Source organism: Apostichopus japonicus, chromosome 20, assembly GCF_037975245.1.
Source record: "Apostichopus japonicus isolate 1M-3 chromosome 20, ASM3797524v1, whole genome shotgun sequence".
Taxonomy (NCBI): domain Eukaryota; kingdom Metazoa; phylum Echinodermata; class Holothuroidea; order Aspidochirotida; family Stichopodidae; genus Apostichopus; species Apostichopus japonicus.
In genome coordinates, this window is record NC_092580.1 from 20926204 (window position 1) to 20938472 (window position 12269).

At 38.1% G+C, this 12269-nt stretch overlaps 1 protein-coding gene and 1 non-coding gene across 4 annotated transcripts in view; one reads left to right on the forward strand and one right to left on the reverse strand.

Moving 5' to 3' along the window:
• Positions 1 to 8768, reverse strand: part of LOC139961095 (pseudouridylate synthase 7 homolog) — a 55124-nt gene extending 46356 nt beyond the window's left edge. Inside the window, exons 1-3 of one of the 3 annotated variants that reach the window (XM_071959981.1) lie at positions 8613 to 8763; positions 8104 to 8177; positions 122 to 906 (exon numbers count right to left, since the gene is read on the reverse strand). In XM_071959981.1, coding sequence (XP_071816082.1) covers positions 122 to 879 — 758 coding nt within the window. In that variant the 5' untranslated portion in view covers positions 880 to 906; positions 8104 to 8177; positions 8613 to 8763. Of the gene's footprint in view, positions 1 to 121; positions 907 to 8103; positions 8178 to 8378; positions 8505 to 8612 lie in introns of those variants that run through there. The other 2 variants (XM_071959980.1, XM_071959982.1) reach the window with 2 other exon arrangements.
• Positions 8769 to 8911: 143 nt separating this feature from the next.
• Trnal-caa (transfer RNA leucine (anticodon CAA)) lies at positions 8912 to 9036 on the forward strand. Its single transcript has 2 exons — positions 8912 to 8949; positions 8991 to 9036. It is a non-coding gene; the product is annotated as a tRNA-Leu (tRNA).
• The last annotated feature ends 3233 nt before the right edge of the window (positions 9037 to 12269 follow it).

Genomic DNA, 12269 nt, shown 5'->3' on the forward strand with positions numbered 1-12269 from the left:
CCAAAAACAGCAATAAGCTTTGACAGACATTCTATATAGGTATTGTTATTAATGGGCTAACAGAAAGGCTTAAGATGTACTTTTTGCTTTATTACAAATTCCAACAAGACAGATACTATACCTCTCTTTAATTATCCCTGTGAAGCCTTTATGATCGCCAATGTACGTCGAGATTCCGACATCACCTTCTCGGAGCATGGAGGACGGCCGTTGGCGCTTGTTGTTCTTTGGTTGCTCCCTTCCATCCTTGGCCTTTTTAGCCGCATCACCGACCTGCGACGATTGTCCTGCAGCATCCTCTTCAAGCTTCGGTGCTTTGCGAGCGACTTCATCTGCCAAATCTCCGTCTCTCGACTTTCGTTTCTCTGGCACACAGCCAGCACCCAAAGCTTCCATCGAATAATCTAACGCTTTCTCCTCGGCGTCTTGAGCGACTGCACGTCCATATGCGATCGGTTTTCTCGATCCCTCTTGGCCCGCGTTGGGCAGCGACGTCGTGGAGCTTCCAACACGCATGCTGGTCTCTTTGATGGCATTATCATGCTTGTATCCATCCCCACCTGGTGTCACCATTGCCTCTTCAGACCGATCTGAACTTGCTACAACTTTATTTGAAATGTCTTTGGAGAGGGAGGTCTCCATGGAGGTAACTGGTTCTGACATGTGACTACAGGTGATGTTGTCTGCTTGCAGAATCTCAGAAGAAAAGTTCAGAGGTTTGACTTCTTCGTCGGCGACTTCACTAGAAGTCTCTTTGATCAACCCCTCGTGTCGGGCAAGGGAAGGAGATACGTTATCAGTTGTTTCCTGGGGTCGTGCCCTCTGATTTTTGTCTTCACCACCCTCTGCTGACGTGAACAACTCATCTAACTCCATCATTTAACAGATTCACATAGAGACAGTTACCTGAAACATAGGAATAAATATAAAAGAAGTCAATTAAAAAATCTTTTCGCAACAGTCTGAAAAGCCATCTAAGGTTAGGAACATTTGCCATTAGTTTTTAAAAAAGTTTCACTGTTCATTCTCTCATCTACAGTACAATTCATTAAACACGTAGGCATGACTAGGTAAACTTAAAGAAATGAAATACTTCTCTTCATATCCTATTACCAATAAAATCACAGGTGGAAACTCATTTTTATCTATGGTTACATTGCAAAAACATGTTAATTTTGTGACTAGTTTTGCTGTCACAGCATGCAAACAACAGTGCAGGGAGGATGGAACCTCCTCCGTTAGAAATGGTAACACAAACACAAATTATCTATGAGTATTTTTCTGAACAGTGAGCACTTCATGCCTCCACATACGGTATGTCACATACCCTCAATTGGCCGGTCCAATATAAACAAAGGAGAACAGTTAGAACTCAGACTAAGAAAAAAACCTGAATAGCACAGCAGAACATGACATTTTTGACACAAAAGTATATTTTACGTTTGGATGATTCTGAAGAAAAAGGTTCAACAGCTGGATACAGTAGTTTACGTTTTTTCTTTTCTAAATCGTCCTAGGTGAATAGCCATTTACTATAAGGTCTGTTCATTCCTTAAAATTTTTACACAATACCCTTGGAATCTACTCAAAGAATTATTTTTTTGTCAACTTTTGGATCTAAATTACAGTATGCCAGATTCACAGGAGGTAAGATAACACCCTACAGTACAGTACAGTATACGGATAAAAACAACAGGTATTGACTCATTTCATCATATACTGTATAATTCTTTCATGCCCCACCTTCAGGACAGGATATAAAACTTGTGTCTATTGATACTCTTTGCATGTCATTTCCTGTGTATGCTTTCATAGTTTGGAAAGAAACTGCTATAAAAAATTATATATAAATATATATTCCTGTCACTTTGAAAACATCACAAAGAGACACTTAACCTGCAGACACAGTATCTACAGCTCTGAACTAAGATTAAATTTGAAAATTGAATTGGTTTATTGAATTTTTTTGTGTGCATTTTTTGTGTGCACGGTACAAAAGTGTTGTGCTGTAAGTTGACCTCGGGCCCTGACTTTTGCATTTAATAGAAATTTTCAGTCTTAGAGATTCTAGTTTTTCTATTAAATTTAGATAACATTTCACTCTCCCAATTTGTTTTTACCTGTGTCTTACATGAAGTGGTACCATTCTAATCTGTTCAGTACTATTTCCATTTCCCTCTCTTGTAAACAACCAGGGAAACAACCTCATCTTTCTCATTGTCTAAGTTTATATAACGTCTACTAACTTTATATTCTTATTAATCGCAACTTGTGGGACTTATTGGAAGTGTTTTAATAGCAAACAAAAAGTCAACAAGCACTGTCAAACAACAACAAGGTAAATGGATTCACTGAATAAACAATAACTTAGCAGTTAATTTTGAGTACTGTGGGTAAACTTGATAGATCAAATAACTTGGGAAGTGTGCACAATGTCTGCAAAGAATACAGTACAGCTATTTCAAGTGGTGTTGCATACTTTCGGAAATTTATGCTAAATTGCATCTAGGTTTTGTAATTAGCTGTATTGTTTTAGGAATCTGATATCTCAATGTTTCCTTCTTGAGATATCTCATGCTTAGAAGGTTTCCATAGCTTGTTCTCTATTCCATTGACATGAAAGAATAATGTCATTGTTTTAACTGGAACATCAGTCATGGTGGAGCTCAAGTAACTTTTGCAAAGTGACTTGTACTATATATAATTGCTTCATAGTTCATATACCACTATGAGGGGACACCATTCCATGTTGTCTGTGTGTACAGTATATAACAGATCATATTTATAAGCCAATTGGAAACTTTCCATATTGGTATGCACATTTTGAAAGCTGGTCAGGGTGTTACAGTACTAGCGAGCTGCTTAAAACTGAGATGACCTACTTGCCTCATTTTCATTTTAACATTAAAATTGTCCAAAATCCAGGAAGAAACGAGAAACTTCCAACTATTGTAATAAATTTGAATCAATTTAGTGATACATCTGTTTTTAGGCATTCACTTATTCCTGTGCAAATATTATCAAACAATGTGATAACCATTGCCCTTCTTGAGGCTCAACATAATAAGAGTCCTGAGAAAACAAGGCCTGTTAATGAGATGGTGTAAAGACTGGTGTTGTGAATCTGCAAGTAAGGAGAAGAAAGCTGCTTATATCCTAGGGGTAGCTAAAGGGGATTACAAAGCTGGGATTAGTTAGACATGTAAAGACCTGCTAATAGGATTAAAGGATAGAGTTTGAGATGAGAGGGGATTAGGGCAGTTTGGCTGTGGCTTTTGTGAGGTGAGGAGCGAAGGTATTAAGGAGAGACAAGGAAAGAGAGAAGCCAAGGTTGTGTGGGAGGATAGTGGTGATAGTGCTGCAAGGTAGCAGAGGTTGTTGATAAAGGATTGATGTTAGATGATTGTGAAAGGAAGCAGTGGCGTTTTGTGAAGTCGGAAAATAAAGAAGAAAAGCATCAAATAACACTGTCCTGAACTTAATTACCCCAAACAACTTAACAACTGGTTTACTTTCGGGAATGTGTCATTATGTAAAGCAACCAATTTTATGATTGCACTGTAGTACGTTTCTTAAAGATGATCATGAGTCTATTTTGCTTTGTTAATTGTGCTCAGGACTTCACAAGCTGATCTGATTTTTTCTAAACCTAGTTTGCTGACAATGTGAGCAAGCATCAAGGAGAGCTGTACTGTAGGTTTGAATCATAATGATTTTTTTGAGGCGAAGAGCTTAATGTGACCTTTGAACTATTCCTGTAGACACTATGTTACCCTACCATCAAATGATGACTTTTATAGATTAAAGCCCTACAGTGCAAAGAAAATGACTTTGGAAAATGTTTTAACGGTTTGACCAATTATGACCTTAAAAGAACATTTGACCTCTTATTCCTTGAGCAACTTTTGTGCCCTCATGAACCAATTTCCTGTCACAAATGACATGTACGGTATCATCCAGATCGGGTTACAACCCGAAGAGCAGAAGCTTTTAAAAGGATGTCAGATTTGCACTCGCCTACAACCTAAAAGAATATTATTATACTTTCTGAGTAATCATTAATGAAGGCTCTATTAAACATGGGCAACAACTTGGACAAGTTTCATCAGGATTGAGCAAAGGAGCTGCAATCAGCTACAGTACCTTTGAACTGATGTTGACAGACAATAGAAGTCTACACTATTGCTACAGTATGGCATAAGCTCCATTGACTACACCAATTCAACTAAACAGAAGAAGCCATTGGCACTCAATTTGACGAATCAATGAGATACTATATGAGATTGATCCAAAATTTGATACTTAAGATTGTGTTTACAAGGCTTTCAGACATTGACCTTAAATGATCTTTCACCTGGAATAAAACAACAGGTTTTATTGCAACAATACCCTTTTGATACAGGCAGAGATGCCAACCTCTTGACACAATAAAACAGACTGAATATCCTAAAAAATCAGATTTTGGAGAGAAAAATCAGATTTTCACGAAAACTCAACACTACCACTGGCCCATTGGCCCTGGGCCAGTAAAATGTCAGAAAAATGTTTTACTGGTAAGAACGGGCAAGTAAAATGTTTGCTTTTTCATTACCATTTAATGAGAAAATTGTAAAGCTGCTGATTCAGCGTATTTCCCACCCATGTAGGCTCGTTGTTCAACGTGTTTGTCAGAGTTTGGGAGGGTTACTTGTACATGTTTCTATGCGATTCCGCTTCCTTATTTTTTTTTTTTTTGTTGAAAGATGAAAAATCGTTTTTTCAAGAGGCAATATCGTATTATCGTATTTCACTTGTTTTATAGTACTAAATACGATAAAATCGAACTGGTTGGCATCTCTGTACCGGGCATCAATAAACTAAATTAATAGGAGATTCACCCAAGATTCCATTCTTAAAAAGTCACATTAAGAAGGCCTTTAGACTTCAACATCTGCTGACCTTAAATTACCTTAAAAAACCTACAATAACAACAATAGAGTTCCTCTACTCAATGCGACAGCTCCACATGTATACTAAGTATGACATACAGCTAAGATTTTATTATTGAGATATTGCAAAACAATATTTTCAGACTTTGACATCTGATGACCTCAACTGCCCTACAGTAGACCCAGCTATGTGCATCTTGTACTCAATTGGGAGAATCTACAAAGTCTGAGATCCATCTATGGTTTCTCGTTTTGAGATATAATATTTCAGAAGTTTCAAGACTTTGTCCTTTGCTGATCTTTCACTTCCAATAAATATTATATGGTTCATCTACTCAGTACATGTATCCACCCATTAAATATGAGATTTCAGTTTGAGATATTGTGTTACAAGATGTCTACATTTCAACTCTATATCTTCTTTTTGTTATACATGCATGTACTGTATGCATACACACAGATAAACACTAGTCATCGTGATTGCTATGGTTAACTTACAACTAACATTGAAACAAAAAACCGTTGTACTCTTGCAAGAGCAAGGTTTAGGACTAAAGTTATTCATATAGCTCCCACCTTCAAATATTACGCGGATGATAGAAAAGTAAAATCTGAAATTTAGTTGCATTTTGCGTACATTTTTGTGAGTGTGCAATATACCTATATACTTACAGTATCACTAAACAAAACAAAATGAGACCTATAACATTTCCTTTTATTGTCCCCAGCTTCGACAATCCAGAGCAAAGCAAGCACACACCTCAATTTAAGTTGGATGTTTGCAGATAAAAATGCAAAAACTCTTTGACTGGTGATGAAATGCATTTCACTAAACTTCCAATGTCACATGTAAAACAAGAAACTGAAAAACTCTTTGAACTTGTGATTGAAATCACCGGGGGCTTAGCCTAATCAATTCTTGACAAAATAACTGACCAAGAGGTAAACTAACATGATTCTGGAAGACAATAGTGGTATCAAGTTATAGGACTCAGCATTGTTAACGACGCAGGATTCTGTGTCCGGGACGCAATGTTTTGGCCAGGGACGCAAAATCTTCAAAATGCTTGCGACCGGACGCAAACAATTTTTTTTGAGAAACAAACCCCAAGTTTAACTCTCACAACTAGGTCAACGGAAAACATAATAAAACAAATTTTTCAATGAACATCTTTATTTCTTTTCAAAAAACCACAACTTCTGAAAAGAAACAAAAGTTCTCTCACTCCTACAGATCATTGAATTTGTTTGAAAATAAATATATCATAACGATCAACCACAAGGTACAGGGTTACCAAAACTCCATTACGGAGATTTTCATGCTAAAAATAGACAATGATGCTTTACCAAAATTCCCATGATTTGATTGGCTAATAGTCCCTACCAATTGTCCTGCAACATTCTTGCATTTGTAGTGCTCAATGAACTAAGTAAGTTGTTTAACAACAATTACTTACAACGTTACTTCCCCCTATGTAGAGATAACGAAGTTTGTGGTATAGGCTATCATATATGTGCACTCAAATAACGTTAGGCCTTGTTGTTTCATATTTTTTACGTAGATTTTGACAACAATCACTGATGGTACGAAGATGCACTTGAATTGTTTCTGAGACTATCACGTAATATTTTAATCATTGTTTTGATCAGAAAATGTTATAAGTTGAGACAATCTATGAATTTTGTGGGAAGCTTACATCTCTGGTCCTGAAAAGGATATTTCATCTTACAGTATGTTTCTTCTCTCTGCATTAAGAGTTGCTAATTTAAAATGTGCATTCATACCACAGTAGTTTCTGTTGCAAATTTTTTCGTGGTCCAATTGACCACGTGCTTCAGTAAATTTTATTTTGGTGCAACATTCGTGTGTAAACTTCTGTACTTTAGAACACTGAAGTTTGATTTTATTAATCGACATCGCGTAAAAAGCTATTCACATAGGCCTGTAATTTTCGTACAGATGATTGTTTGCAAAGAGCCCAGGATAAATGTTGGATCAGGTTTTGATGATTTGCGCATGTGTAGTTGAAAATGAAGTTCGAACAGGCCTTTGTACACGCAGAGTAGTACAGTGAACTGTGTGGAATTCAGCGAGGGATATGCACTCTGCAGGTGCAATGTTTTTTGAAGAGTTGGTTGTTGGAAGCGCTGCAAGGTCAAAGCATGGAACTACTACGGAGTTGGCAAGTAGGGAAGTACAAGGGTGGATGAAGGAGGGGGCTGGGGATAGAAAATTGTTCGAAACAAATGGCGGGCGAAAGGAGGAGTGGGCCGGGCCGCCCGTCAAAGAGCAAAGCTAAGGCACTGAGCCATCTGCCCTATACATTTTGAATAACATTCACAAAGTATAGGCAGTGGGACGCAACCTTTTTTTTGCAGTACGCAAATTTTGGGGGGGCTTGCGTCCCTGGGACACAATTTTTTTTTCACTAATAACATTACTGGGACTTCTGTAGTATTGCTACTACTATTACTACTAGTTTAAAATGCAGTGCACTATTGGATAAATGCACTGCCTATGCCTACACAACTAAGTTAAAACAATGAATTAGCCTAGTAAATTACACACACCTCTCAAATTTAATCATCAAAATTAACGGCAAATTTATCAGTTCCAGGGATGGCTAAGGAAAAAAACCTTATTTGACATTCCTTGACAATAGGATTCTGGGCGAAATATTTCAAACTAATCGCGTCAATTATTATAGGCTAGGCCTAGCTGTTTTTACATCAATCTGGCTAAGGCCTTGGCTAAGTTAGGTCATGGATTACAAGGTTACCTAGGTTAGGCCAAACATGTTGAATTTCTAGCTCACAACAAAATTAATTATAATTTGCAATGAGTATCAGGAATTAATCGGTGATGTTATTCTGGTATTGGTAAACTAGTAGTAGTATAATTGACGCACCTTCAATTATTACTACTAGCAACGATACAGCAGGCCACCTAAACTTTTTGCAGTCAAGCAGAATTACATATTTCATGAGTTTGAATCCATTTCAGCTATTTGCTGACCAAATTGTGGTATTTTTTAAGCTTTTAACATCCACCCCCCAGTTTTGCACGTATTGCTGACCAAATTGTGGTATTTTTAAACTTTTAACATCCACCCCCCAGTTTTGCACGTTTTTGGGGCATTTGGAAATCTTACACCCTAAAAATAACCAACATTACCTCAATATGATAACACCACTCTCTGGAACCTGAACCTGTCTGAGCTTAGAGGCTCAGAGCATAGCAGACAGCATCTAAAGTCAATGGATGTATACTAAGGCCTACACTGCAGTTAGCTTATCGACGAATGTGTCAATTTAGGGGTATTAAAGAACTTGACATGGCAGACATTTTGTGGTCAAATTCTGCTCAATTGTATGGTGCATAAGCACAGAACCTTAAATATTTTGAGATCATAACATTTCTGAGGAACTACACATATGAAAAACACATACAGTTGAGTGATTTGGATTTTTCCTTGATAGACATCGTTGATCAAATCCTTAAGTGCGTCAATTATGAGCCCACCATGCTACTACTAGTATTAACTTAGATCAAACTTCAGCGTTATTGTTTTTCGTGGAACAGGTCCTCTGCAACGTATTTCTCAATCTCTTGATAGGCGACCAGTCATGGTTTTCAATTTCAAAGCGGGGTGAAACGTGATGTAAGAGCTAAATAAATCTTACCTTCATATATAAATCACAGTCTGACGTGAGAATTGCGACACTTAGGAAGAGAATACAGCAAACTTTAAGAGTAGCTATTCTATTTTCTACCCAGACCGATGCATGTGCGATCAGTTCGTAAACAATTAGCCTATACGATGAGTGTTCCGTGTTCAACTTGTTAATACGTGATCTAATTTCTAGTACAAAGAACAGTCATGAGGTACTCAAGATTCAACGAGTCAGTCATGATAATATTGTTACGCACAATGTTCGTTTCCACTTGTTATATACTTATTGGATGCCACACTAATTCAGTTGTCAGGATGGCCGAGCGGTCTAAGGCGTCAGACTCAAGGTTCACACCTTTGACTATGCATATAGTCAGTGCATTGAGGCTTCTGATCTTCATATGAAGGCGTGGGTTCGAATCCCACTTCTGACAGAAGGTTTTTTAAACTCAATCACTATTTTTAATCATTATTTCTTTTCTTTCTTTTTGTTTGCTTTCTGTTTTGTTCTCTTTGTTCTTTTATTTTATTTAAATTTTCCTCATCCTTTTCTTTCTTTCAATTTACCTTCAGACAAGCATACATTGAGTTAGGAACATATATTTGGATGGGAATTTCAATGGCTTTGTGCAATTTGTTTTCGCTTCCATATACAGTAAACCATATAACTGACACTGAAATTATCCCTTTAAACCAGGGATTAGCTAGAAATACATCCAGTAAACAAGGTAGTAGATGAAGATACGTTTGCGTGAAGCAATTAATCTGCTTTTCATATCTAGTAATGTTGTGCAGCTTGCGATATATGACTAAGCATGAAGACACGTACAAGACACAACTATAAAACTAGTATCTATTAAAAAGGAGCAATTTTTCAGTAGCTGTTTAGGAAGTTAATTGCATGTTCATTACATAAACTCTATCAGTATAAGCTATGGTGGTATAGCTAGGTTTGCTTCTGCTCTTAAGAGGTCGCGTTTTCACTTAACTCATACAAATATGTACGAATCTGTAGCTATTGTATTATATTCGGCCATTCAAGTTCCGTCCGCACTTTCAAATTCATTGGAAAACTGATGTCGCACCGACAGACCAACTCCAGGCTCACAGCATTCCCAGTGACGTAGCCGCGCTATCATGTTTCCAGCTCAAGCGTACGTTTGATCTGGGGTCCTATAATTCACCCTTAATAACTTCTTCGAAACTGCACATACGTTGATTCATAAATGTAACATTAGAGAAAAGGCACTATGATAAATCTGGTATTAAACTAACTTGGCAGTTATGAATTGTCAACCAAACCATCTGTTTTATATTTGGGAGGGGGGGGGGGGGGGTGTGAGGGATAAGCATCTTGGTTTGCTCATTCATGCAAATACATCGTAAGATTTGTTTTTCCATTGGCTCAAATTTGGAACTGAACGAACTCCTGGTTAAAAACCCCCGCCTGAAGCACCTATTGCTACTCCTCTTTGCAGACTGCCTTAAACTGTGGATTTTTTAGTACACAATCAATAATATTTAAAGTTAAACCGATGGAAAATTGTTGTGACGAACTCCCGCAGCTCAGTTCTAAAAGAGACCGTCTCCCCGACTGTCACTGATAGTTAGGTTCAAACGGACGATTGGTAAGTTACACTCTTCAACAGTGGCGGACTGGCCACATGGACATTTGGGCAATGCCCGGTGGGCTGGGAGCCTGGTAAAAATTACAGCCCATTTTCACAGTAGTTAATAGAATACAGACGGGCTGTGAAGAAATATATTTTAACTGTGGGAATCAGCTCATGATATCACCATGTTAGTTAGTCTGTTAATTAGTTCGTAACAAAGGAACGTGCTATTAGCAGCCCGTCAGTGCTAATGGATTTTATTTACTAGGTTTTTTTTTTTTTTTTTCAAGCATGTTGTCACAAAATGCTTGAAAACCTAAATAAAATCCAGTCTAAAACATACATTTTTGTCTATATTTGTTTACGTTTTTAACTTTCCTGAGTTTTATCAAGTGTTGCTTCTGGAAAATTATTTTTGGGTCATTTTTAAAGGATTATTGTAACCTACAAAATTGAGAAATATAGCACCATTTTGAATCTAAGCATTCCTTAACTTAAAAAATATCTCAATGGGGAGGGGGACACCCCTCCCCTTTGAACCTTCCCCCAGGACGGCGATCACTATGAGAGTAGCATATATCAATGAATAATGGCCCGGTCTAGGTGGAAAATGCCCGGGCCGGTTTTAAGACCCAGTCCGCTCCTGCTCAGTCATCAACGATGCCAAACTGTTAGCATCGCATGTATTGCTCAAAAGGATTGTTGGGCTTTGCCGTTTCTTCGTGATAAACATCCAACCTGAAAGATACAACTTAATGGGTTATTCAGTGGACGCGGGGTTTTCTTCAGGTTTTTTTTGGGTTGAAGTATCTTTGATCTTGTTCCCCTTCTTTTATAACCTCGACGGAATCAGGGAATTATAGGCTTTTCGATCGGGGTCGAAGTAAACGACGTCACATATTTCATATGAGCAACAGTGTTCTATCTATTACGGTGTCGTTAATTTTTTGCTCTACTTCCCAAGATTACGTAACTAAGTTGTTCAGCACTAGCGACAAATTATGAGGTCGTTCAATTTGTTTACAACATTTATATATTATTCAACCCCGGAATTTGATCAAACAGGGGATGCTTACACTCAAGGGCCAGGCGGAACGGGAAAATTATTGGGGGGGGGGGCTAATGTGTGGAGACTATCTAAGCGGAGCGCCACCATCGGTTGGCGCGGAGCGTACAAGAAAATTTTTGGTTTTTCAAACCCCCAGATGGCCGGAAACGGCACTTCCCGAGTGTTTTATGCTGCGAATACCTAGCCCTAAAATATGGGTCTCAAGCCTGCAATTTCTCAGATTGCACGTAAAAATCTGTAAAACATTGTAATTTGTATATTCGATGGTGTTTTAAGAGAGTAGCTATTACTCGTAGTGTACTCGCAAAGACGTTTTTGAGTGTAGTTAATTACTACTTGCAATTAAATGCAATAATTAAATAAATGTCATAAGAAAAAACAGAAAGCATTTCTTAATGTCAACAAATGGGTAATTCCAAAACCATGTGCAGTTGCCAACAAATTTCTATGAACCAAGCACTGTCACAAATGCATGTACCCTATACAGTACAGGTGAAATGCTAATATTGTGTTTTTGTTCGTTTAATAATTGATTGCGTTTAAACATAGAGCCAAGTTCCACGCCTTGCGTGTACTCATAGTGTAAACGCAAATTTTGATGAGTGTAGCGTTTAGCTTATTACACTCTTATTTAAAACACTAATGTTCGATGAGGCATGATACAGACAATCAATGTGGTCTATAGCCAGGGGACGGGCCGAGGGTCCCCCCAGCATTTACTAAAATTATTACACCTATATAGTATACGTGTGCATCGGACAGATCGACAAGTATGCATTGAAAATGGGCAGATGCACGTTTCGGAGCCTTGGTAAATATTGGGGGGGGGGGGCTTATCATGCATTTCCCCCCTCAACTTTTTCATTGGGGGGCTGAGCCCCCCAAGCCCCCCTGGTTCCGCCGCCACTGTCAAGGACGTAGGAACCGGGGGCTGGGGGGCGCCAGCCCCCAGTGAAAAATATGGAGGGGCGGAAGTTTCATTCCG